Here is a 27,406-nt window from a genome sequence, read left to right as displayed (position 1 = left end):
TGTTGTCAAAATTGAATCTGGATGTGCAGAAATATTCATTTTTAACAGAATAATGCAAGTACAAAAAGTAAAAAAAGTTTAAAGAATATTTCAAACAATTCAGGATATCTTTGCAACATTTCTGAACTCCATCATCTTTTAGGCATATTTGTTTTAAAAATTTCAGAAATCTGCCAGGCATCTTTGGAAAATCTCAAAATTTAAGATTCTATTTGGATTTCGAGAGTTGTATAAGAATTCTCACCATAATTTCTTTTTCATTATCGGTGGTATTTCGTAAATCAATTAGTCACCATCAACTTGCGAGCCCTTAATTATATATTTCAAGATACAATTGTTCCTTAAATTAGATTACCATTCCATTAAAACAGTGTAAGTCGCACTAGTTAGATAAAAATGCACATTTACCGTGTTAAATTATCTATCGGGTTTGAATTATGTTTGTTCTCACGATTACAAATAGAACTTTTATATAAAAAAAAAATAAAAGAAAAATTTGTAATTCATTCTGTGAATACTGTTGGTGTAATTCATCTAGCCGAGCACGCACATCCCAATATAGTTTTGACACTGTAGATTTGACATATGATATTCTGGATTTTAACTTTTTATATGATAATCCTTAAATAGATTATCATATGGAAATTTATAGGATAATCCTAATAATTGTTAAAAAATGATTGTTACAAATCATCCTTTCCTCAATGACAAACTAATCTACCAGTCGACAGCTAACATATAAAAACACTAAAAATGTCGCGTTATCTCAAAATGACTCGTCGGCGAGGTATAATAAATGTGTACAAAAACGGTATATATTCTTCCCATTCGTTCTCACTCAACGGAATTTTCAATCGATGTCATAAATTTGTTAAGCATTCGTAAATCTACGAATAGTGGCCTGTGTCGGGATTTTTTGCGCATAATCGTCTCTGTATCAGATTGACAGTCGCTTCACAGTATCAAGCAATATCGTAAGACGCTCGCGTTACACAATGCGATTCACACAAAAGTTTCGAATTGTAGCTGGCTTTCCAATTATTGGTAACAAGGAAAAGATAAGAACCGCGTCTACTAGACTTGATTGGTCAGATATTTTCTGATCGAGTCCTTGTCCCGGGCGAGCCAGGCGGCATTCAGTCTGATAGATTCGACGCATTGCTGCACCGTTCTCTCGGTACCCGGAGTCGGGTGACTCTTGAAGAAGCTCTCCACGTCTTTGGCTAATTCCTCAGTAACGAAGTTCTCCGTAGTAAACTTTACCAGGCGGGCCAGCAGGAAGCCGCCCTCGTAACGGTCTAGAAGAGTCTTCCACTTCTCCTTGAAGAAATTCCACGCCATGAGGCGTCCCTTGTACGTCAAACCGACGGACATGATGGCGAACACTGTATCCTGCGCGCGAACATCCTCGCTCATCGCGAAATCCAGGACCTCCCGCAGCAGAGTGCCGTCCTTGATCGCGCCGAGCGCCCGCAGGATGCGCTCCTTCTCCTCCTGAAGATCGGCCTCCTTGTAGAGCTTTATCATAGTCTTGTAAGTATCGGCGTCGCCCGCGGAGAGCACGGCCCGATAAACCGGGCTGCGCAGATCGGCGGCGAGCGTCGTTGTGCCGTTCACGTAAAGCTCGAACCTCCTCTTCGCTTCCTCGATCATGTCCTGATCGTTCAAGGCCGCCATACGAACCAATACGAGGGACCGGAGTAATGTGTTCAAGTGACTCTCCTTCGGCTTGGGATCCCAGCCTAGACTGTTGTTAATGTCGCGGAACAGATTACGTCCGAACGCTTTGAAGGTATCTTCGAACTCTAAGTGTGAAATGAGAACACCGATTTTGCTCAAGATATTTACTATGGTAGACCATACAGTGTAATTGTCCTCGAGTCGGAATGCCTGCATGAGATCGAGCACTTCCACCGTGGATGCATGCCCCGCCTGGACCATTGCGAAGAGGTCATCCAGCAGCCCTAATCTGTCCAAAGGAGGTAAAGTATGATCCTTAATCGCCGGGTATAGAAGCGACAAGGCAGGCTGACTGTAACGAGTTCGGTAGAAGCCGATTGTGCCAGGATTGATTTTCAACCATGTGCCCTCAGGAACGTCTTCGATCGCGAATTCTTTGGTTTTTGCGTCCAGTATGCCGTCGAATACCGTTTTGCTGGGGTCCTGCGACGAGCTCACGCTAATCGGTATGAGCCACGTGTTGTCCGTGTCGCTGTCCACCGATCCGTCGGCCAGGAATCTCTCCTGCGACAACGACAGGATCCTCTTGCTGCCCTCTTGACGATGCTCGACCTTGACAACGGGAAAACCTTGCCGCTTGGTCCACGACGACATCACTTTGCGAACAGCCTTATTACTGGCCTCCTCCAATGCGGCCCAGAGATCCTCGGTCTCCGCATTGGCGTAACTGTGTCGCTTGAGATACAGATTCATGCCCTTTCTGAAATCGTCGTCGCCTATGTACGCGTGCAGCATGCGAATCACCGACGCACCCTTGTGATACGATATATCGTCGAAGATCTCGTCGATCTCCGATGGATGACCAACCGGCACCTCGATCGGATGACTGTTCTTCAGAGCGTCCAGCTCCAACGCACGAATATGCGTGTCAGTCACAAATTGCGTCCAGATATCGTATTCCGGGAATAGATGCGCGACGCAGAGGAACTCCACGAACGACGCGTAGCCCTCGTTCAGCCACAGATGCGTCCACCAATCCATCGTTACGAGATTACCGAACCACTGATGCGCCAATTCGTGCGCTACTATCAGCGCGATCCACTGCTTGCGCACCGCCGATGTATTCTGCGGATCCACGAGTAGGCAGGTCTCGCGGTAGGTAACTAGACCCCAATTCTCCATGGCACCGGACGAGAAATCGGCGATCGCTATGAGATCGATTTTCGGTAAAGGATACGCGATGCCGAAGTAAGTTTTGTAGTAGGGCAACACCTTGGTGGCTACCTCCAGTGCGAACTGGCCTTGTTCCTTTTTCGATTTGGGCACGTAAACTCGAACTAGTACACCGTCACTCGACTTATCCTCTATGTAATCAAAATCGCCCACCACTACGGCCACTAAGTACGTCGACATAACAGGCGTTCTTTCAAAAGTCAATGTTTCATAATTGCTGTTCGGAACTTTGTGTCGCAATTTCACAGGCTGAAAATTAAAACAAAGACGATATATATTTTAATGCTTTAAAATCTAAAATGATACACTGATAGTAATTAAAAAAGCATTAAATAAAAACATTTCATATATATATACTTCAAATATAAATTAGAGTGAATCAAAGAAAGCGATAAAAAGAAAAGAAAGCAAATAATATTGCAGATATTGGACGTTGCTTACCATATTAGAAAGTGCTGTAAGACCAGTTGGTACTTTTAGAGCAAGGTCAAATGTGGCTTTAAGCGCTGGTTCATCCCAACATGGGAAGCAACGTCTAGCATCTGTCGGTTCAAACTGGGTAACTGCAGCATACTCAACAGTACCATCTTCTCTGAAATCATAAAATTTCTACATTGTATTGCGAGGATTCTCACCATATTTGATAATCCGACAAGGGACGCTTGAGATGGAAGCATAAGGTGTATATCAAAAGTTGCTTTGAGAGACGGCTCATCCCAGCATGGAAAAAATCTCCGTGCTGATGTGGGACACAAATAAGTTACAGCGCAGTTACCATCTTGCCTTTGAAAAAGTGAAATACATAGCTTAAACATGGTCTTGATTTATCCATCTGTTTTATAATTTTCAGGTGCTAAAATTAATGAACAATAACTTGAGATGCATTGTTGAAAAATTTCTTTTCCTAGTCAAATAGACGAAAATACGATAGTGTTGTAATTTTTCATATATGTAAAAAATATGTGAGCAATATTTTTTTCTTACCCAGTATATTTGCTCCGATAGAGGCCTTTCATTTTGTCATTGATCTCGCCCACGAAGACTATATTTAGATATCCACTTTTACCAGACGGCAGAGCCTCAGGAAACATCAATATGGCTGTCTCTTCTGATGCGGACAATTCAATTTTCTTGGCAGGAATATTATTGCCATCATTTCCATGAAAAGTTGCATCTTTTATATCAATTTCCAAAGAATTCAAAATAATGGTATCCGTTGAATTTTCCACCTGTATGTCAACAAAATAAACACTCGAGAAATCACGGTACATAATCATATTGTTCCAAGGATAAGTATGAGATACTGTTGTGAGTCTAACTCAAAACAAAACAAAAAAAAAACAAAAAAAAAGTAGATAACATCAGCAAATACAGTAAGAAATGAAGCGTCACCTGTAATGCTCTTGAATTAATGCGCAAATTACCGAAGGATTTAAGCCGCAATTGCCGGCAATTATGAGATAAGGCGGGTGCGTATATTTACTAATTAAACTTAATGTGCTGCTCAAACAGTTTGTGAAGAACCGGGTATTTCTTGGTTATGTTCACTATATGGTTAGCAGTGCTTTGTTCTCCTTTTTTTTTTAATTTAATCAAAAATAAAGATACAAGTATGCGTAAACATTAACTCGCAAATGACAAACTTACGTTGAGATGTATCTTCACCTCGCCATCGAAAGTGAAAGTCTCGAGATTCGGCGATAACTTGATATCATAGTGATAGGGACGCACGTCCGGCGGCAGACGGCGAAACGGCTTTTTCTCGTCGCCCGACATCGCTCCGCTCGACTTGCTCGTGATTTCGCTCGTACTATAACGCGCAGCCTGTATTCTGCCGTTTCCGACGAAATTCGCTAATGACAACCGCTGCGGCGAATTACAACCAACTCCTTTCCCTTTTTGCTGACTCACAAAACGACAGTACACACTTACACGTGTAACAAAGCGCGAGAACATGGCCAAGAGCCTGCAGACGGGTTTCGATACCGCAAGTATCGATTCTTCGCTATAGAGATATCGATATTGAAAAATCGTCCCGCATCAAGTATCGATACTTAAAGGTAGTCGCGCAGATCTGAATAGCTCTGTGAATTCACCGAAACGCGAATATGCATAAAAAATTTTTTCCAATTCTAGAAAAATTAAAATTAACTTAAATTTAGCGTTGTAAGTATATATATATATATATATTCATAAAATTTGAAAGAAAAACTAAAAAGATTTTGACGTACGCGAAAGTTCTGTATGTGATGTATGAACTTTTCGCACAGTCGTCGTTCTCTATTCCGTATACGCCACGGCCGTTTCGACTAGGTTCACGACATTTATGTGCGGCGCGAGATAGTGGGCAGCATCCGCGACAAGTAGGGTAGGCCTCCGACGAGTAGCGTTTGACCGAACGCGGATGATTTGTTGGAGATAGTGGTGGTGTGCGCGGCACCCACCGTCATCAGGGTAGCGCAGCAGGTTGAAAAGAATAGACCGACTGTGGTGAATCCGCGGTGCGGTGAAAGAAAGGAAGAGAGTGAGAGAGTGAGAGAGAGAGAGGGAGAAAGAGAGAGAGAGAGAGAGAAAGTGCATTGACGTTAATCTCGCTCCGTTCGCAGACACCGGGCCAGGCGATCGCACAGTGCTGGTGACTTCGGTGATCAATTGTCGCGGTGGCGCGTACTGGCGCAGGACGATCGTCGTCCGCAAGGAGAGTGCGGAGGCGTTTTCATGGCGCGCGGCGACGCGGCGGCGGGGACAGTGCGTGCGCCCTCAACATCGAAGTACGAGGCAGAGCGAGCGACGTGAGAGGTCTGTGCAAGAGCGAGTGAACGTGATACGGGGAGCTCGACGGCACGTCGTCGGCCAGCGAACGAACAGGAGCATCGGCCGATTAAAACACGACGACGACGACGACGACGACGACAGCGACAGCGACGGCGGCGGCGCATACACACGCACGCACCCGAGTGCGTCACCGCCCATATGTGATGTGTTCCGTGTGTGCGAGCGAATGAGTAATCATGTACTGTCAAGACAAGGGTTCGACCGCCTCGAAGAGCAAAGAGGGTAAGTTTGACGCGGATGCGTGCTTTGACGTGTCTCCTCTCCCTTCGCGCTCTCGACGTTCCGGCTCGCCGTTTCTTATCGGCCTTTCGGTGCCGCTTTTGTGCGCGCATGTGAAAGACGTGAGACAGAGAGAGAGGAGGAGAAGAAAGAAAGAACGTGCGAGCGAGTGCGAGAGAGAAAGAGAATGAATGAGTGGTAAAGGGAGTTCCGTTCCGGGATAGCGTGCGAATGCGAGAAGGACGGAATGACAACGAACGGCAGTGCGACGGAAACGGGCACGGGGAGTAAGCGGAGGGAGAGAGAAAGATAAAGAGTGCGTGTAGTATCATTTCTCATCGACTGGCAGGAGAGGAAGAGGGACGGAAGAAGCTCCGGTATATATTTCGTGCGAGAGAAACTGCTGATCTCGCGCGCGCGCGCGCGAGATTCGCAGACGCTTTTCTCACCCGGCGCGACGCGATATCGCGCGACACGATTTGCACGAATTCCCAATCAACCGTGGGAGAGAAAGCACGTCGGGACGTGCGCGTTTATCGCTTCGAAACGGACGAAATAAAAAAGGAAAAAAAAAAAACGGGTTTCGCGCGAGATCAATCGGCTCGCTGAATCATACGAGTGTGACGCGATCTTTTGTGCAACCGGAAAACAGACGTAATCAGCTGGCACTCGAAAACTTATTTCGCGACTCGCCTGTCGTCAATCGACGTATGACACTAATGTTTATTAGTTTATTGACCCGCGCCGTAACTCTGTATGCACACTCTGTGTGCATAATTGGCTGTTTGTACTTGTGTGGGTGTGTGTATGGTGCGTATGTGACTTTGTGGCGTGCGTGTGTATCATATACATATGACACTTTCAAAGTTCTAATTGCATTGGGTGAGTGGCCCCGTGAGTTTGCTTTGTTACGTGTTTCAAGAAAAAACTGGCAATTAGCTGGCGCAAATGAATTGATGCGATGCATATTTGCATGTGCAATAAAGAATACATTCAATACTTTCATACCTTCTTGACATTTTGCATAATTTATGTTCAGAATTGATTAAATTATTTTTTTTCTTAAACCAAGTTCGATTTGAATCGTAGAAATCTCTTATAATCTTGAAACAAATAATGTATACATATCTATGAATCATAATGTAACATTGTGTAATATTAGCTTATTAGATGTCATTGTGTTTTGACAATTGTAACGGGAGCTGTGCAACTTTATCTATATCTGTATCTTATCTCTATATCAGTGCATTACTCATATAGATTGACTCAGTTCATATGAATGCTTTACTTTTACTTAAAAGCCATTTGACAATTTTATCAAAATTCTTTCTTAACAATTACATGGAATGTTAAGTTTCTGAAGAGAGAAAAATAAACGGTCACCTGTGCTTTCTTTGTTGCACAATTTTTTACGTACGTCTCGTGGTGTTGTTTGAGAAGAATGTGATACATATATGTCTCTGTCATTATTATTAAGATCCAGGAGCACTGGCATAGCATAGCGTATGACATCATCACACGTGTAATGATCTGTCATATCTAAATTACTCTGATGTTCTTGGCCTTCCATTATGATGTCGCGCCATCTCAACTTACGCTTAACGCTTTGAATTATGGTTTTTTAAACACTGTTTTTTTTTGTTGTACGCAGGGCCTGTGACAATGCGGGAGAAAAAGGGTGGTGCTCTCAGTAGAGTACAAAAATTAAAAAAACGTCTCAGTCATAGTTTTGGACGACTTTGTAAGTATCAAATAATTATTTTCATATATTAAGAAAAAATTAAACTGTATGAGCTACATTAATTAAATAAAATAAATAGAATAAAATAGTACGTTTTCAGTATTTAATAAATTTATTGGTGTTTAATATTTTAAATAATTTTAATAAATACAGAATTAATGTTAAATAAATAATTTTATTAATTTTGCAAATTTTAATTAAATGATATAACGTGTTTATGAATTTGATTAATGGTATAAATTTCTTTTCACGAAAATGTGAAAATATCGCGGCGTTGAATAAAATTTATTAGTGATCTATTATTAATTATTAGATAGAAATTACTATTGCCAAATTAACGTTTTATATTACTTTCTTGTAGCTATATCAAAAGAAGAGGCTGATGATGCAACAACCAGAGGCCAATTGCCATATAATGGCTATTCTGAGGAGTTCCTAGACCGCTTGGAGCCAAATGGCAACATACCTGCGGACAAAGATCGCCGTTATGGTAAGTTTCACAAATTAAAAAATTTTATAAACAATATGACACAGTTTTATGGTTCTTAATGTCATTTGATATATGTGTAAATATATATCTTAATCTTTTTTTAAGTAAAATAACAAAAAGAAACTAATTTTTTATTTTTTAGCATGAAGTATAAATTGAATTATTTAATTATTATTATTTTATAAAGTTGCTTGTTGGCTAATTTCATTGCGCATATAAATATTATATGCGCTTGCTAGAAACATTCTGCTGGAAAAATTTTCAACAAAATATATATTATAATCTATGCAAAATAAGTATTTGTAAAATTTTTGTAGTCCATAATTTCTGTTGTTACATTTTCAAAATGCTTTAAGATTGGAAATTGAACTGTCATAGAATGGACGGGTGTGGGCGACCATGAGAGAGTGCATCGACAGCTTTCGGTTTCTAGCGATTCCAAGCTTCTCGATGAAGATATACGGGAAGAAGCTAGGGTAATTCTGCGGCCGCGGCGTCCGCCGCGACCAAAGTCAGAAGCTTTCCTCGGACCAGATCCACCACCTAGGAGAACTAAAAGATTTTCCGCCTTTGGGGTAATATATTATACACATAAACCCATTTCTCTGTTTATTTTCCAAAAAAAATGTACAAGTTTTTCTGATTTTTTTTTTTTTTTTACTTTTAGGGAGATTCGCCGTTCGGTAAATCCGAAGCTTATATAAAACTGGAGCAATTAGGGGAAGGATCATACGCCACAGTGTTCAAAGGCTACAGCCATCTCACTAATCAGGTGGTGGCTCTTAAAGAAATTAGACTGCAAGAGGAAGAAGGAGCTCCATTTACTGCCATTCGCGAGGCAAGCCTCCTTAAGGAATTAAAACATAGCAATATCGTGACCCTGCACGATATCATTCATACACGCGAGACGCTCACCTTTGTATTCGAATATGTTCACACCGATCTGTCGCAGTATATGGAGAGGTACGGGAGCGGCAACGGGGGACTGGACCCGCGTAACGTCAAATTGTTTCTTTTTCAATTGTTGCGGGGACTCGCGTACTGTCATCGCAGGTAATTGAACGCATGAAATGTTATTAATGCTCCGTGTTTTCGTCTCGATTAATTTCTGTTGATGCACACTCCAGGAGGGTTCTGCACAGAGACGTAAAGCCGCAGAACTTATTAATCAGCGAGATAGGAGAGCTTAAATTGGCGGACTTTGGACTGGCGAGGGCGAAATCCGTGCCGTCGCACACGTACTCGCACGAAGTCGTGACCCTATGGTACAGACCGCCCGACGTTCTTTTAGGTTCCACAGAGTATTCCACCTCGCTCGACATGTGGGGAGTGGGCTGCATATTTGTGGAAATGTTAACGGGCGAACCGACATTCCCAGGTGTGCGCTGCACATACGACCAGCTCGATAAGATATTTAAAGTGCTGGGCACACCTACCGAGGAGACCTGGCCCGGCGTCACGCATCTGCCCGGGTACAAGGCGCACAGACTGTTATTTTATCCACCGCGAAAACTCGGGCTCTCCTTCCCCCGGCTCTACGACATCGCCGACGGCGACAGTATGGCGTCGTCGCTCCTGCAGCTGAATCCCGATCAGCGGATAGGGGCGGAGGAAGCGCTACGGCATCCCTATTTCACCTCTCTTCCTAGGAAACTGTATGAATTACCTGACGGTAAGATCCTTTTCTGCGAAATTCTTCCGGAATATTCGCGGAACGGATATATATGTCTCACGTAACAAGTTCGTTGATTCTGTTGCAGAAGTGTCGATATTCAGCGTAGAAGGTTGTCATTTGTATACAAACTCGAGGCAGGAGTGCGCGGATTCGCGTCACACGACTCTTAAGACTTCGTTTGCTTTAAGGCAGACGTTAAAGGAGTAAATTATAAGTAAATTCGCAATTTACACATTGAAACATTCATCCTCATCAGATCCATATGTTCACACACACGCATACATATACACACACACATACACAACACACCCTACACATACAAACGCACACATGCACCACTCCCAGGCGCGTTGTTCGCTCTCTCTCAGGGCTGCTCCATGATTTCTCCCCGCTAAACAATATTCTTTTCTCCTTCTTTTCACTTTTTTCCAAAAATATACGTATCGAGTAAATTAATTATTAATGAAAATAACTGGTCAAGGAAACAAGAAAGTAAAGCTTACGGCTAAAAGTAAAAAAAAAAGTTTTAAGAACTTGCGCACGCTCGATTTAGGAAGCAAAAGCACGCACGACCCATCCTCGCACTTCGTCCAAATATTAGATTTAGGTCGACACCAATCAAAAGGGAAAAAAAAAAAGTACCATACCGCCGCCCTACGCTCCCCCTTTGATCCCAGCCCAAGCCAAGTAGGGTGGGCGGCCGCTGGTTAGCAAAACTATTGCGAAGTAATTATTACTTGTCTTAGAAAAATTGTGGAAGACCTGTAGCACTTTATATAAACGAAACTTTTACCGCGCTGTTTTGAGCACGATGTTGGACACTGGGACAGTTGACAATATTGATAGACAAAAGAAAAAAAAAAAGGAGAGATAAGGAAGAGATAAGGATAATCGTTGTTCAAATTAAATTAATTGTTAGACGTGATAGTGAGTAAGTAAGAGCTTAGAGAAAAAAAAAACTGTGTGTCGATATTAATCAAGTGCCATAGTGATCAACATTGCGGGACGCAGCGGGAGAAAACTAACTGAACGCTCATCGTTGATAGTACTGACGGTAGTGATTTAGATGTAAGTAATTAGCGTTAGATCGTATTTAATATCAATCGAAGTTTATCGACAATGTCGCAACGTAGCGTAAAATAATAGTCGAATCGTGAGAGGGAGAGAAGGAAACGAGGAGTAGTGATTTTAGACTCGTCGAAATTCTTCATTTGTTCAATTCGCTGATAATTATTATCGACATTAGCCAAATGGTGCTCGAATTGTAAACTGTGACGTGTTTAATCGACCTTGTACTCGTGGCGTAATTATTTAACGAGTATCCGTTCGATTTTCTAAAATCTTACTGGATAAACTAGCGTTGGCAATAGTAGAAATAGGGGGAAAGAAATAAGACGGCGTTACAGTTCTTCCAAATTTTGTCTAAGCTAATTGACGATTATTGCGGTAATATTACTCCTTTTCGTAGGTTACATTTATACCGATTTTTCAGCACACTTATTAAGAAAAAAAAATAAAAATATATCAACGAGGTGAAAGTAAAAGAAAGGAGAAGAAATTTTGAAGAGATTTGAGAGACATGTTATTACTATTACTACCGATTTATTGCGTTTATTTCGGTAGATTGTATATAGAATTATCAAATTCGTATTATCGATGATGCTGAGATAGTTGAGTCGAGATAATAAATGTGAATTTGTAATAAATTCAGACGTATGGTACTCTAGACACCTGTTCATCCTTGATTCGGCAGTGATATTACAGGGCTAGCGAAGTAGCATTAAATACAAACTAGTTGTGTTGCGGAGGTACACAATCAGCTACATTTAACATGAAATGCCAAACACATTGTAAGAAAATTATATTTCGCTCATAAAACACTCTTGGGAAATTTATTTTTACACCTTACAAAAAAAAAAGATACGAGAGTTATTATTAAAAAAATTGTGCAACGAAAACACACATTAAAACTTGGGAAGACATTTTTTGTATATGCGCATGATACCGAACACATGAAAATTTATTGTTTCATTAGTTACTGTAATTTTTTTTTTTTCCTTTGTAAATAAATGCAGTGTCAATATAATACTTGTTATCTTGACACTGCTACTATTATCATTTATTATTTGTACAAAATACGTAATATAAAGTTAGGTTGTTTAAATGTCGGAAGATTTTTCACGTTTTGTATTCTGCCATTTTCGTGAAGAACGAGCATTTATAAAGTGGATTAGGTAGGTGATATATTGTAACCATAAGTATTAGTTTTTTATGTTTACGAAATTTTCATCAGTCGATTTCTTTTTTTTTTTTTTTTTTTTTTTTAGGAATAAAATGGTGCTAAAATTCTCTATTCTAATGCAAAATTTGTAGCAATTTTATTCCATTCTATGAATGGCGACTTCAAATCTTATTTCAAAAAAGAAATATTTAGATGCTTAATTGCGTATATATCAATGAGTGTAGAAAATTACACACATAGTTTATAGTAGATTTTAATATTAAAAAAAAAAGAAAAAATTGAAATTGAAATACTAATGTAACGCGCGCGCGCGCGCGCGATTTTCTTTGTAAAAATTTTGTCATCCATTCGTAATATACAAGTTCCAAAAATACATCTAAATAGTGTTTTTCAATTAGATATTGATTCTTAATTATTTAAATATACTTATTATTTCGTATATCTTATGGCAAAATATGAAAAAGTGTACCAAAAATTTTAAGAGTACCATTATAAATCAAAATACAAACTCCCAAATCAGCTTTCAAAACAAAAATCAATATCGTTTTACATTAGAAACATTGTACTTGCATTTTGTATAGATATAACAATATTTATATATATATAATGTTACGCATTTATCAGTCTTCTTAAAATATATTTTTATGTACTTTTTAATTAAATATGTTAATGTACAATTTTTTTCAAAAATAATTCCTCAATTTGCTGCAAAAAAAAGTATCAAAAATTTATAGATGATTCTACACATTTTATTATGAGTAACGCAAAAATTCTGGTCTCATCACTGCCGAATTAAGCATTTACCGTACGTGAATGTTCCATTTGATTTTTTGAAAATACCGTAACAAAAAATTGTAATTTCAATATGTACTTATGTTACCCAAGTATCGATTTTTTTGTACGTGCGTTTCTTCCAATCTAATTGTACATTTTATTTGTAAATTTTTTATAAGATACTGCGAATATCCAGCCGCTGTGGAATTGTCAAAAGAGAAAGAAAAGAATTCGTTACGTCGTTGCGAACATGTGGTATTACATATGCCCGACGTTTAAACCGATTGATCGATTCCGGGTTTAACCGGAAACGTCAAGTTGAACGTATTGTGCCTGTGCTACAAATATTTGAAATAATAAAGATACAACTCGCTATTACTTGTTACGGATTTTGCATTTATTTTCACGTCGAACATTATCATATTATTTACAGTCAGAATTAATTAATTAAATTTCAAAAAATTTTATGTATAAATTACTGTTTTATATTTTTTACATGTGCAGATTTGAAAATAATTTTAGATTTAATTTTGCAAAAATCGCTACTTGCGACCACAGTTTGCATTCAAAGTGCTATTTCTAATTATTTTGTTAAATTAAAGTAAAAAAATCTAGTTATACAGGCTGGAGGCATCTAATACAATAAAACAAAAATGGTTAAATTCATGAAATTTTAGAAAATGTTATCCATCATTATAAAACACTTAATAAAATTCAAGAAATTTTCTTAGAAATCCATTAATTTTAAGAAATTTGATTTTAGAGGAAATTAGTGTGAGATTTAAAAACTAATAAAAAAAATTAAAAAAAAAAATTCACAAATAATTACATCAGTAAATTTTCTTGGCAATCTATAATATCCATATTTAACAAAAAACAATTTTATATCCTTATGTTTATTATTACAATAATTAAAAAAAATTACCTTTTAATTCGTGATATCAAGACCATTCAATAATTCTTGTAGATCACGAATTTTGTACCGATTATTCAGATAAATCTTGAGCTTGAGTCTGCAGGTGAAAGAAAATCTGAGGGCGGAATGTGTTTCTCAGTTACTACCCACTACTGACATTCAGTCAGACATTTTCTCCCTCTCGGTTTTATCGGTTTTACCTTTGCTCTCTTCGATCAAACAGTGACCAGGATAGACACGCGTTCAGAGCTGGTGACAATTTTATGCATAATCTACTGTTTTCTATTTCCAATTTTCTTGCTATTAGAAAAGTTAAAAAATGTGAATACTTATTGAAGTATTTTCATCGACATATGTGTATATAAATAAAATATGAACAATCACAAAATATATCCAATAAATTATTAATAATGCTTTCCATCACTTAATTTGTTAGACATTTTCACATCGAGTGTGCCTTGTATAAATATTTATTTTTCTGCCATGAATATCTTTAGTTTGTCCTTTGTTGATTCAATGCTAAAATTCTAATAGCAATTTTACTAATAGCAAGTTTAAGTTTCACAGTAGTAATTTTTCCAGTGCCATATATTAAACGAATCAAAAGCTTCTTTTATATCTACTGCTTTCTCTCTCTCTCTCTTATTAGTCTGATCTCTTCATATATCTCTTGCAGTAATACTTTGCCTTGCTTTTTATATGTGAACACCTGTAAAAAAATTTATTTGTTATAAAGACAATCCTCAAACAAATACATAATTTCTTATACAGGGTGTCCGGTAATTGCTGAATCACCTCTCGGGTGCAGGTAGAGCGGGTTAAACCGAGTAGAAAAGTCCTCTACCGTTTTGCGAGTTTCGCAATAATTAATGAGAAATTAATTAAAGAAAATCGGCCAATTTGCGCGATGTGAGAAGAGACAGTCCACTGTTGCGTGGTCGCTAGAACGCAAGGATCTTAGCGTTACGCACCGCTCATATGTTGCCGTTGTCATTTGTAGAGCGCTCCTCCCAACGCTTTATCGCGCGCCTAGTAACCAAATAACAAATAGACTGTATCGCCACGGGTCTCTTCTCGCTGCGCTCTTAATCTCGCGCGAATTGGCCGATATTTTTTAATTGATTCCTCATTAATTATTGCGAAAATCGCAAAATGATAGAGGACTTTTCTATTCGGTTTAAACCGCTCTACCTACACCCGAGAGGTGATTCAGCAATTACCGGACACCCTGTATACAGAAAAAATATTGCTTACATACATAATAGGTTAGATTTTTTTTAAAGATAGAACATAGTTTTAATAAATTAAAAATAAAACACTGGAATGAAAAAAATAGTTTGATAGAAGTGTGATCAGAATTGAATCAGAATCAAACAAATAGTTGCAGACATTGTGCTCAAACTAATTCCTCCTGCACATTTTCATTTAATGATCTCGTAAAGAGATCTTTCTAATTTAAGCGCGTTTCTCAGTCTGAAAACAACAACATCTTTATTGATCTCCGTAGAACCGTCAGGCCGTGATACCAGAATGAAGAGACGCGACCCCACGTAATGGAGAGAATCTTTTGTGATTAATTTTTATAATTTAATCAACATTAATAAACTTTAAGAAGATAAAACACGACGATGGAAACCATTTCAGAATTTTATAAACACTTTGATAATGTTAAGACCGAATGAGATATAATCAAGGATCGTATAACCGTTTTATCAAAGGAGAACCCGAATAAGAACCCGACTTTTAATATTTAATTAAGAAATTATTAACAATTAGCAGCTTAAATTTGACAAAAAATACCTTCCAGAAACCTTAAAGATGCGCGAATTATTTAAGAACTTTACGAATATCCTAACGTGACATTACGGTGGGTTGCGGCTCCATTCTGGCATCACTGCTCGCGAACTGGTTGCTACTTCATGTCATAATATGTAACGTAACGCCACTGTCACAACAATAGCTCTTCCAAGATGGCGTTGATGTGTGTCGAATTTTTTTAGGCTACGCGAATCGCGTAGACTGGTCGTCTTCAGTAGTGTTTCTTCGGTGCCGCGCATGCATGATTGCACAGCGGAACATGTCTAGAAACGTTTTCTACACACTGTATTTAATTAGTATCACTTGATACGATCGCGGTGAGCAAACGCGGAACGACAAACGGACGCGGCGAATTTTTTCCCGCAGGTGAGTGCGAACGGGCTTTCGTTTCACTTCCTTTGAAAAGTCTTGCTTTGCTATTATTTCTATCCGAAGTAGCGACGAAACACTATTAGAGACCGTTGTATATCCGATTAAATTCTCGTTACTGTCGAGCGTGTCGGAAGTAATTGAAAGGCGCCAATGTTATCGAATGTTTTTGTCCGAGGATTTAATGCATTCGCATAGATATATACAACGCGCCGCATTATCAAGCCATATCGCGCTACGAACAAAGAATAAATTGTAAATTATAAAACTGGCACTGCGCTACGAATGAAACTGTTCTAGATAATTCTGCCGAGTAAGCGAGAACGGTCAATAATATCGTACCGCCCTCCTATCGTTCTTGAACTCCTTGACATTCACAAAAATTCAATTCCAGGGCCGGCAGTCGTTTATTACAATCTCATCGGTGTCCGATGCTTTCTCGATCCGCGGCGCATGATCTTTTCCGCGCGATGATTCACATGCCTTTCTTGCCGTTCCGCTGTGATTCATATTCGTTCCTCTTTCTCTCTCCTTCTCGTTACTGGATTTGCGGGGAATGGATATAAGGAAATTGCTTTAACGTGTTATGACTCGGAAAGCACGTAGCGCGCGACCTCATCGTCCCCGATTGCTCGAGTAAGAGAATCGCTTCCACTTGTAAATCACCGTCTTATTTGTATATCGGGCCGCATCGTCAGAAGATGGTCCGAAATTCGTGCATCTTCGATCTCATAAATAAACAAAAAACATGGGGAGAGAACGCTTCGGAATTCATTAGATTTCTCACGCTTCGATAGTGCTAGAAGTTTCCATCAATTTTCGCGTTTATTAAGTACTGGTTTTTTTTTTTTTTTTTTAGAAATAAACTATAATCAATATTATTTTTTTTTATTTAGGCTAATTTATAGGCGTGGCATTGTAATCTGATAAAAAAAATATTTCCTGGTGCATATATTTTGACAAAATTGTTTAACAGGACATTCTTGTTTATAATTATTTATTTTTTGTACATATTCTAGACATAAAGTATTACGAGAATAAATATATATTATTAGAAACTTCTTTGTGGTCTGGAGATTATTGAAAGACAATATAAATATACTTCATTGTAAACACATGTATTTATAAATGTTCTTTTCAGGTCTGCACAAATACCATGGGTCGTTACACAGGGAAAAAATGTCGCCTTTTAACAATGTTATGGCTGACAGCCTTGTTCTTTTTAGTTGAAATTGTAGTTGGATATGTAACTAATTCGATGGCTTTAATAGCTGACAGCTTCCACATGTTGTCGGATGTAGCGGCTTTGGTAGTAGCATTTCTTTCGGTAAAGGTAAGCTGTAGAAATATGTTTTTCTCAATTTCACCGTTGAAATCTTACTGTGTAATAATATCAATTGTTAATGAATACCTTTGTGTTGCAGATGTCGCCGAAGAAATGGTCCAAGAACACCTTTGGTTGGGCTAGGGCTGAGGTGTTGGGAGCTTTAGTCAATGCCGTGTTTTTGGTCGCGCTATGTTTTAGCATCACTGTGGAAGCGTGTAAGCGATTCATTGAGGTGGAAGAAATACATGAAGCTAAACTGCTTGTGGCAGTTGGAGCACTTGGACTGTTGGTGAATGTGATAGGCTTATGTTTATTTCATGGTGAGTGTTTTACTGTTTATCATATATTGATCATGTTTAAGGATATCTGAATTGCACAAGTAAAACATTTAATTTTGGTATGAAAATATATATTTGTATCTTAAAAATACTCTAAAATTGTTACATTGTGAAGATACTTTATAAATAGCAGGAAAATTGCAATAACAATGAATTTTTTTATTAATTAGTAAAAATTCACATCATTACTTTTCTCCTGCTACAAGATTAATGTACTTTATTTATCGTATATCTTAATTACTTATTGTACCCTTCATATCTAATCATCTAATATTATCTTAATTACGATAATGGATAACGTTATTGTTCCAAGTCACAGTTAGCATATAAAACTCTTTGTCTAATATTTTCACGATATTATCTTGTTATTGATGGGTTTAAGAGATTTTGTCTTGAGTCAAGATAAAGAGGAGTTAATTATCGATTCTCAGTGGTATTGTATCAGTCTAAATGAGCAAATGCAACAGTAAAGTTTAAAATATAAAACTTCTAGACATAAAACAAAATTTTTATTACAGAATTTTAATGAGTTTATATGTCAAGATTACAGATTTAAAAATAGTTAATTAAAATATCAATAATGGTTGGTCAATATTGTCAATAATATATTCAGTACATTTATTTCATTTTATCAATACTAAGATTATCATAATTAATTCTCGAAGCGAATAAATGAATATTAACACAAAATAATAAAGAGAAGACATAAAAAATACAATAAGGGAATATTACTTTACTTTGAAGCGAAACACTGGTTAATTTTTTAGTAAATATATTTAACGTTTCATAGCTGTGAAATTCAGTTAAAATTAGATCGTACACACATTTTTTGCTCGCACATATCTATTTAATTGATACCAACTTATATAATAGATAAAATCAATCTTTATTTTCCCAATATAAATCAAGATATTTATAAGTGCAACGTAATTGCAGAACACGGAAGTGCTCATGGTCACTCGCATGGTATATCCCGAAGTCATAATAGACTGAGCACTTTAGTGGGCACGGATGACAATGAAAACGACGAAGCTTACAGACCTTCGACGCCCCAAGTGAAAAGAGCGCACGGTCACAGTCACGATGCAAGTCAAATGAACATGCGAGGAGTATTTCTCCACGTACTTTCTGACGCATTGGGATCTGTTATTGTAATCGTGTCTGCCCTCATTGTATGGCTCACAGAGTGGAAGTACAGGTAATTATTTATATTGCATACCACACGGTGTAACACATACAGAAGAGTTTTAAATCCATAATTAAAATTCTTTCTTTTATTTTTTTTTATCTACAGATTTTACATTGACCCCGCACTGTCGCTTTTATTAGTCATTCTTATCTTGCGATCAGTGTGGCCGTTACTCCAGGAATCAGCTTTAATTCTACTGCAGACTGTGCCAACACACATTCAAGTAACGCTTTATCGATTTCGTGCAACTTGATTAATTTTTCTGAGATACATTTGTCATACAATTTGCAAATCCATCCGTGCAGGTTGATGCTATACAGCAGCGTTTGTTAGAAAATGTAGACGGAGTATTAGCCGTACACGAGTTCCACGTGTGGCAGTTAGCGGGTGACCGTATTATAGCTAGTGCGCATATAAGATGTAGGAATCTTTCGGAGTACATGAAAATTGCCGAACAAGTTAAGGAGTTTTTCCACAACGAGGGCATCCACTCCACGACTATTCAACCAGAATTTATCGATGTACGTAATAAAGTGGAATAGCATTTTGAAGTATATATTCACGGCACACGTATGCCACAGTTTTGTCAATACATTTATATGCAATTAATATTTTTTTTTGTATAATATTCCAGTATCATTCAAATAGCGAAATTAAAGAAACTCCCACGGAGGATTGTGTGTTGGATTGTCCAAAGACTGATAAACCGTGCAATCATGCGACATGCTGTGGTCCTTCTAAGCAAGTAAGTACTGCGTTATCCGCTTTCCACGTCCTCGCATCACTCATCTCCCATGTATTCTTCGATTCTCTAGTATAATATGGAGAGAGACACAGATCCTCAAACTATGTGCCCTAAAGCAAAGTATTTCGGACGATGTTTAGAAGGAATAGAATCAGAATCAAATACGACTATTGGTAGAAGCCGCGATAGTTCGTCTACTCTGTCTGGAAGTATAAACTCTGTACTTCATTAATTCCAAAGTATGGTTATATCTGTTTGTGAAAAATAAAAAGAGCGTTTCGCGCAATAAAATTTCACTCGGCCAAAATTCTTTAGAAAGAGAAGAAGATAACAATTTACCTTCTCGAAATTTGCAATTGCGCATAGTAAGACGTAATCACAAAAGTATGTAATCAAAATTGTACACAAGTTTCAGTTTTATATTTGCGCGAGATAAAATGAGAAAAATCGATGCACGCGTTTATTGAGATCTCGTATCACGAATATTGCTTCTATCATAAAAATAGATCCTTTCAAGACTTGTTCTATCCGTCAGCCTTGCTGATAAGGTTTGTAAATAAGATTCATAGACGATAACTTGTCTAATGCAGGGTCGTGAGACTCCTTCCCCTGGAGAAACGCCGTACATGTGCAGACAGCGCAACAGCCTGGCGCGTTCGACCGGCTCTATAGGAGGAGCTGAGCAGCAAGAAGTGAATGAAATGGAATGCGGACACTTGCTGTCACTGCCGACATCGCATCCAGCTTCGTTTCATTCCGTCCAAGTTCCCCATCCTCATGTTAACGCACCAACTGTCTGAGTTCATCATTGCATCATCAAATATCTACCTCCATAGTAAAATACACGGCGCGTCGCGATTTATTGTACAAATACAATAAATGGAATACATCTATGATATCTATTAGTATCGCAGTTAATGGCAGAGGTTGAAGGACGCATTTGCAATCGCATCAATTATTATCGTAACGAATTTATATTTCTTCCGAAGATTTGCGTAGCGAGCAAATCTGCTTCTTATCTTTGCCATCAATTTACTTATATAACGTATTAATGGATATTTGACGATTAAATGCCAAAGGCATGTTAATACCAAATATTTTATGTTACACAATGCTCTGATATAAATAAGATATTTAATTTGGATTTCTAAAAAAATTATAAGGTTTTTATCTTAATAATTCTGTGCATAATTTATGCAGAATAGAAATAGGATGTAGAAATATAGGATTTATAATATCTAAGTTAAGTATTTTTTAAATCTCACTTTCCGAGACTGCGGTGAATAAGAACACTACTTTGTAAAGCTGTTTATTTATATATTGTGTAATTTTTATTCTGTATATTATGCTACGCAATTTTATAAGATAGTATACAAATCTATAAGCGAGAGAGTACCAAATCTCTTCATTATACCTTGTATTCTTTCCTCCATATAATTTTTATATGTAAGTCTATATTTTTTATGTATTCCTTGTGGATTTAATCGATTAGAAAAGAAATCCTATGAAAACGGAATGTATTAATTGGTCATGTGTTCCGTATATTTATTACAATATTTATAAATTTAGAAACTACAAGAAAAAGTATGTTGACAAAATGCTTCATTGCCTTATAGTCTCGAAAATTTCTTTTTATTACATAAGCTTAAACCAATAAAACAAAAATTCAATACAGAAAATTAAATATTAGTTGAAATAAAACAGATCTTTCTCTTTATACCTATCTACCTTCGAAGGATTAAAATACTGATTATTTTCGAATTAGAATAATTTTCTTTCACTTTTTATTAACTATTATTTCGTGATAGAACAGCAGACTTCGACTTAAAATTTCTATTTTTCTACAAATCTATCTTATTAGTATGACAACTAAAATATATATTTTATTACTTTATACATTTTTATTATCTTTAAGATAGTTAATAATTAGTATAACGTATGATTTTCTAAATTTCTATATAAACACTCATAGTAAGTATTAAATGAGTAATTCGTGCCGCACGTATATGGCATTCTTCAATTACTGTTGTTTCACCTCAACTTTTGTGGTTTTAAACCACCGCCACTGACTTAATCCAGCTATCAAACTTATTTACATCAGTGTACGCAGCAGGCACTCCTCCGTCTGCACACTTTATACCCCACGATACCAGCCCGACAGCAGTTTGGAAACCATTACTTGGACATACCAGCGCTGAACCTCCATCGCCCTTCAAAAAGAATTCGCAGCGTTATCGATTAAGAAATAAATGCCAAAAATTGACAGACAACTTCACCACCCCGATCTATAAGTTATCTATAAATCTTATTCTCTTACAATGCACGCGTCTTTGCCAGCTTCCCCTCCGGCGCACATAAAGCTACTGTGTAAAGCAAAGTTGGCGCCGAGTGTCGTCTTTCGAAGGGCCGTTTGACAATCCGCTGAACTTACCACAGGCAAGTCGACCTGTTTTAGAATACTTTGTGGGTACTGTCCGTTAAAGGCGGTTTTCCCCCAGCCTGCCACTTTACATCTTTAAGATATTAATATAATTATTATTACATATATTATTTAAAGAGAGATCTTACCACTCTAACTGTTGGCAATATTTGAACACCGCGTGCATTAATTATATGTACCTTGTTCCCGGTACAGGTGGTCCAAATGCCAAACACACCGTGTTGATATGAGGATTATTTGGAGGACCGATTGGAGCAGGCTCTTTCAATTTGAGCACCGCTATGTCGTTCTGCAGGTTGTTTGCAGTAAATGTCATATTAGATATCATTTCGACGTCGATATCTCTGAACGGATAACGTTCGTTGGTAACTGTAAAGTCCCACTCACCCAGTCTTGCTACGAGTCCACCATTTCTGTAACATTATTTTCACAAGCACAATGATGAAGAAGGATTGAAACGTGTATATTACATCACTGTCGTACGTTAACGTCAAAAACTTCTTTTAACCCATAAAAAAAACCGCTGTCTTAAAAGATGCATTAAAAGACACGTTAGAATGTGAAATACGCAGTAATGCTTACAAGTAAGACGTCACTTTGTGAAAGGCGGTAAGAACGTGCAACGAAGTGATAAGCGCTCCACCTCCGACGTATATGTTAGGCCTGGCGTAAAGAGCCACTTGCCAAGGAAATTCACCGAAAGCAGCCTGCCCTGCGGGTTGCGGAGTGGGTGCGATGTAGACTCTGCCGCAAGTAGGTGCATTTATGCCGATATTACTGCCGCCGCCGCCGCCGCCAGACGAGCAACAGTACACAAATCCAGTGGAGCAATATGTTCCCTAAAAGTAGAAAGTTAGAAAAATAAATAGAATAACAATATTACAAGATTATACTAATAATGCCGGACGATAATCATATCATTATGTGGTGTATCTTTTTATGTAAATATTTCACGAGTATCATATCACAAGTTTTGCATTTATAAGTGAAAATATACTACTTACGTTATTTACGATTCTGACATCGACACCGCCTGTTGTGCCCGCAGGACACACTATTCCAGAGTAGCAGAAGCACTGTCGAGGCACGGCTAGAAAAACAAAATGTGTCAGATATAACAGTAATTAATCAAAACCTAAATAGACTAAAGAAAAAAATCTTTTCTTACACTTATAAATTCTTTATAATAAAACTTGAATATTCATTGAGTATCATTAAGAATATTTATCACTTTAATAGTTCAAAAATAAATTTCTATAGTCAATTATTTATTTATTATTATCTCGTAAAATAATAATACATACTTGGTGCCATTGTCTGAAAAACTATGGCAGGACTTTGCGCGGAAACAAATATTAGCTGCAGCAGCTCGCACAGCGGCAGCAGAAGCAGCAGGACGTTATTCATCTTGAAAATCCGTGATCGCAGAAAATTAATCGAACACCGCTGTAAGTGAAACTAGCACAACAAATAAAAACGGAGCGTGATCTGCAGACTTATATACATTACACGAATGCATCGATGCGTTTATGACGGTATATCGTTTCCGTTTCTCGTAACTTTGAGCGTATTAATTCGTGCATCCTGCCGGATGAGATATAATACATGACCTTTCACGGCTAAAAACGGCTGCTCTCAGTGACGGCACCAGACGGCAAGTGTAAAATATCTGGCACAATGTGTGGAAAAAAAAAGAAGAACAAATTGCTTCCAATCATAATTACGCTCATATATATGCGCGTAATAATCGGCACGAGCGCATCTGTAATAACGACCGGTATTCCCGGCGGATCGTAATAGCCGCGCATTTAGCCGGCGCAGAGGGAAAATCGCAAGGCCATCTCCATCTCAACGGCAAATAGTTGAAGGTCAATAATCAGAACTCACCGGTGCGAGCAGTTCGTGAATCACGCACCGATGACTTCATTCATCATATTCAAACATTACATATTAAAATACAATGTCACAAAAAAACATTGTTTCGCAGGTGGCGATAAATTGATTTCGAACCTTGCGTATGACACACGCAAGAGAGCCGTTATACGAATGACGAACTGTAAAGTACTTTTTTTACAAAAGAGCAATATCTCCTATACATTCGATCTTAAGATCCAAATTGGTTGCTGAAAGATTTAAAAAGATTGTTAATTTGATTTTGCTTACAATTAATGGATACAAAAATTGGAAAGCAGGCTACAAAAGATTAGCAAGAAGTTCGAATATTCGCAATATACTTTCGTTCTTATTTGAATGCTTTTGGCTTCAAAGTTTATGTCGGATGCTAACGGAACGGATCAGGATAAATTTATGGTTAACAACTATTCAAGATAGTATTTTTACCAGTATTATACCATTCGTATGATTTATTTCTATTAATCAATAAAATATACCAAATAATAACAAATACCATTACTTAAGTTTACCCTTTAACAATATAATTAGAGAGAGTATAAAAATATCATAATTTATGTTTTCCCGATCTTTCACGAATCACGGAATGATTAGATTATGCTTCAGCTTTTGCATTAGTTTAGTATTCTTCATAGCAAACTTACGGAATAAATTAGCGTGACCACATGTAAAAATACATACTTTGCATGTACGGTAAATTCTTTTTAACGGCATTTGCCAATAACTTGCCGAAAGGTACAGAAGTAGATACCGTGTCGAGCAAGGCATTTATTTTAGTACAGCTGTACTTATCGTAAAACGGCGATCTTAAGATGTACAACAGCAAACTCAATCTTCGACGAACGAGTTCTTCTTTCTCCTCTTTACTGAATAGTATCTTTTGGCTGGAGCGAGTGTAGATATTTAAACTGCACAAACGATAACTCGATTATAAACAAATTGTAGTACATCAATTATGCGTAGTAATGCAATTTTACATAATATTTACCTGATCATATCGATAATAAGTGATAACATCCACGGCGGCCAACGCTTTTGGTTAGTAATATATATAGCTCCAAGATGAAGCAACGGCTTTGTTACATAAAGACTCTAAAAGTTTAAAAGAATTTTGTTACAGTATACAGGATGTTTCATAATGTCCGTGCCAGCGCTCGTGTGCAGGTAGAATGCGGTAAACTGAATAGAAAAGTCCTGTACCATTTTGCAATTTTTGCAATAATAATTGAGATATTAATTAAAAAGGATTGACGAATAATCGCGCGTTGCACGCGGCTAGACCATGGGCTGTACACTCTAGGCGTGACAGCAACGAGGATCACACGGCAACGAAAAATAACATGTATTACTCTTGCTCTTGCCATTGTTATTTTTCGTTGCCGTGCGATCCTCGTTGCTGTCACGCCTAAAGTGCACAGCCCATAATCTAGCCGCGTGCAATTATTCGTCAATCCTTTTTAATTAATATCTCAATTATTATTGCAAAAATTGCAAAACGATAAAGGACTTTTCTATTCAGTTTACCGCACTCTACCCGCACACGAGTGTTGGCACGGACATTATGAAACACCCTGTATATCGTTTTTATATTATTACAGACATAAAACTAAACAAATTATAAAATAAAATAATTTAGGAAATATATAACAGAATAAGTAAGACAAAATGCAATCAATTTAATAAAATTAAACAATTTCCATAATTATATATTATTTAGAAACTTGTTAAAAAATTTTACCCCAATATTAATATTTTGGTTTCAAGATTTCTGAATTAAAATTATAATTTTAACTTGTCATTATAAAAAAGAAAGTATTCTTTATCTATTTATCGTCCATAGATATGTATATATTTTTACCAACCTCAGCTAGCTTAAGACTTATCAAAGACTGTTGATTTTTTGTTAAATTCTCATTTTCATCTATGTTAGATGGTAAAGCTTTCCATGTTCGCATTTCTACAGGAACCGAATGTTTCACGCTTCTAATAACAGTGCCTGATCTTTTCAGTGTAAATCCTTCTTTCAATTCTGCATTGTGAATGACTTTATTAAACTTTTCTCTATCAAGTGGTGGTATTGCAGGACTTTTTGTGACACGCTCCTTGTACACGTGAACCAATAACAATCGTAATACGGTTCTACAAAAAAAATATCGATTGTCTGCAAAACAGAATCTAACACAACGTACAAAAACAGTTATGTTGTGAAAAAATAGCAAATACTTACTTAAACAATTGTACAATTAAAATTATTAACCACTTTCCCTTCGCTCCCCACAATTTGTTGGCTGATATTTCAAGCAACGTCTCAGTATATTCGACTACAGTCAGCCAAATTTTAATTTTTGATTCAAACTGTGGTATCTTCAGATATGTGCATTTGCTACTATACATAAGCAAATCATTGCATAGCACAATTAAATTTGGCATAGAATAAATTAATTCAATAGCCAAATTTGAATTACCCAAATGTCCTGTGGAAAAAATTACATTTAGTGGTACTGTCGATAAAAAGTTTTGATTTTTGTACTAACCAAAACTAAAATAAGATAAACATCTAACAGTGGCTTCGATATCTGATAGCAACTGTGGATTTGTTACAATCCATCTCTTGTAAGATGTCCATAAATTATTTAATGTGCAACTGGCACTTTCCATCTTTTTAGTGTTATTATAAATACTTCATAAAATAAGTAGCAGCAAACACTCAATTTTGCATCTTCATTGTAACAGCATTATTGCACATTATTGTTAGTGAGAGCTACCATCTTTAATTTCAAGATCGAGATATAAAAATCTTAGCGAGAATCGATTTTTTCCATTTGATACAATTTCTACATTCGAGAGTCGATTCTCTCATTTTTTAACTTAAGCCTGCATCAGATTATGCAGCATGCGACAATTCGATCTAGTAAATTACTAGAAATACTGTGTGCTGTATGGTACATTTTTAGTAGTTTAGTAGATCGCTTGCAAATTAGGCCCTGCGCACAATGAAAAAAATATTAGGAACAAGAATAAATATTAAACATTAGAAAGAGCAATTTGGAATTATTTTACTTTAAATGAGGGAACGGAATGGATTAATTATTTCTAATTCTTATTTCTCAATTTATACGTTATCCATTTCATTTTCTTGTTTTGAAATAAAATAATATCAATTTCCTCTTTCTAATATTTAATATTTATTCTTGATCCTAATATTTTCTCTATTGTGCGCAGGGCCTTACTGCAACAAGATAAAAGGTCTGTTCTTTATAGCTGAACTGGCTGCACTAGTTCAGAGTTTATCTTTTTTCCTCCACGTTGGAAGAAGGAAGATAAACTTTGAACTAGTGCAGCCAGTTCAGCTATAAAGAACAAACCTAAGATTTATCGCATAAGATTTGTCGCGTCGAATGCCGCAACACGCTCCTACTCGCTTTAATCTACAGTACACGTAACATAATACTATAGATTAGAGC

General features: G+C 37.2%; 5 protein-coding genes and 1 long non-coding RNA gene across 15 annotated transcripts; 2 read left to right on the top strand and 4 right to left on the bottom strand.

Annotated features, from left to right (window-relative positions):
- Positions 1-297: 297 nt before the first annotated feature.
- On the bottom strand, positions 298-4,891 carry Psa (puromycin-sensitive aminopeptidase). Of its 2 annotated transcripts, none has more exons than XM_067351970.1 (4): positions 4,561-4,891; positions 3,898-4,142; positions 3,549-3,696; positions 298-3,162 (listed from the first exon to the last, which is right to left on the bottom strand). In XM_067351970.1, the coding sequence occupies exons 1-4, from the start codon at positions 4,867-4,869 to the stop codon at positions 1,075-1,077; spliced, it is 2,790 nt and encodes a 929-aa protein (XP_067208071.1). In that variant the 5' UTR covers positions 4,870-4,891; the 3' UTR covers positions 298-1,074. The 2 variants fall into 2 exon arrangements, with proteins under 2 accessions (XP_067208071.1, XP_012221646.1); XM_012366223.1 differs by lacking the exon at positions 3,549-3,696 and adding an exon at positions 3,355-3,505 and having other exon boundaries at positions 4,561-4,884.
- Positions 4,892-5,210: 319 nt separating this feature from the next.
- Eip63E (cyclin dependent kinase Eip63E) lies at positions 5,211-13,267 on the top strand. Of its 4 annotated transcripts, none has more exons than XM_012366121.2 (7): positions 5,211-5,970; positions 7,619-7,708; positions 8,070-8,198; positions 8,577-8,773; positions 8,866-9,251; positions 9,326-9,870; positions 9,959-13,267. In XM_012366121.2, the coding sequence occupies exons 1-7, from the start codon at positions 5,925-5,927 to the stop codon at positions 10,078-10,080; spliced, it is 1,515 nt and encodes a 504-aa protein (XP_012221544.1). In that variant the 5' UTR covers positions 5,211-5,924; the 3' UTR covers positions 10,081-13,267. The 4 variants fall into 4 exon arrangements, with proteins under 4 accessions (XP_012221544.1, XP_012221562.1, XP_012221552.1 ...); XM_012366139.2 differs by lacking the exon at positions 5,211-5,970 and adding an exon at positions 5,994-6,344; XM_012366129.2 differs by lacking the exon at positions 5,211-5,970 and adding an exon at positions 6,570-6,675.
- Positions 12,809-16,469, bottom strand: LOC105671762 (uncharacterized). Of its 4 annotated transcripts, none has more exons than XR_010889320.1 (2): positions 16,335-16,469; positions 12,809-14,514 (listed from the first exon to the last, which is right to left on the bottom strand). It is a non-coding gene; the product is annotated as an uncharacterized lncRNA (long non-coding RNA). The 4 variants fall into 4 exon arrangements; XR_010889319.1 differs by lacking the exon at positions 16,335-16,469 and adding an exon at positions 15,606-15,714; XR_010889317.1 differs by lacking the exon at positions 16,335-16,469 and adding an exon at positions 15,064-15,432.
- ZnT63C (zinc transporter 63C) lies at positions 15,833-20,981 on the top strand. Of its 3 annotated transcripts, none has more exons than XM_012366150.2 (8): positions 15,833-15,989; positions 17,134-17,325; positions 17,417-17,639; positions 18,594-18,855; positions 18,952-19,069; positions 19,152-19,367; positions 19,481-19,591; positions 20,182-20,981. In XM_012366150.2, exons 2-8 carry the CDS (start codon positions 17,149-17,151, stop codon positions 20,389-20,391), a joined length of 1,317 nt encoding a protein of 438 aa, XP_012221573.1. In that variant the 5' UTR covers positions 15,833-15,989; positions 17,134-17,148; the 3' UTR covers positions 20,392-20,981. The 3 variants fall into 3 exon arrangements, with proteins under 3 accessions (XP_012221573.1, XP_012221580.1, XP_012221589.1); XM_012366157.2 differs by lacking the exon at positions 15,833-15,989 and adding an exon at positions 16,490-16,628; XM_012366166.2 differs by lacking the exon at positions 15,833-15,989 and adding an exon at positions 16,680-16,824.
- A 377-nt stretch (positions 20,982-21,358) lies between these two features.
- LOC105671753 (phenoloxidase-activating factor 2-like) lies at positions 21,359-23,668 on the bottom strand. The gene is made up of 6 exons (XM_012366178.2): positions 23,336-23,668; positions 23,036-23,121; positions 22,614-22,870; positions 22,211-22,444; positions 21,909-22,104; positions 21,359-21,801 (listed from the first exon to the last, which is right to left on the bottom strand). Exons 1-6 carry the CDS (start codon positions 23,436-23,438, stop codon positions 21,643-21,645), a joined length of 1,035 nt encoding a protein of 344 aa, XP_012221601.1. The 5' UTR covers positions 23,439-23,668; the 3' UTR covers positions 21,359-21,642.
- A 696-nt stretch (positions 23,669-24,364) lies between these two features.
- Positions 24,365-26,742, bottom strand: Pex16 (peroxin 16). The gene is made up of 5 exons (XM_012366193.2): positions 26,477-26,742; positions 26,170-26,416; positions 25,805-26,081; positions 24,931-25,034; positions 24,365-24,850 (listed from the first exon to the last, which is right to left on the bottom strand). Exons 1-5 carry the CDS (start codon positions 26,598-26,600, stop codon positions 24,595-24,597), a joined length of 1,008 nt encoding a protein of 335 aa, XP_012221616.1. The 5' UTR covers positions 26,601-26,742; the 3' UTR covers positions 24,365-24,594.
- Positions 26,743-27,406: the final 664 nt, after the last annotated feature.

The sequence above is a fragment of the Linepithema humile genome, chromosome 3 (assembly GCF_040581485.1).
Source record: "Linepithema humile isolate Giens D197 chromosome 3, Lhum_UNIL_v1.0, whole genome shotgun sequence".
NCBI lineage: Eukaryota > Metazoa > Arthropoda > Insecta > Hymenoptera > Formicidae > Linepithema > Linepithema humile.
This window is presented reverse-complemented; position numbering and strand designations above follow the sequence as displayed.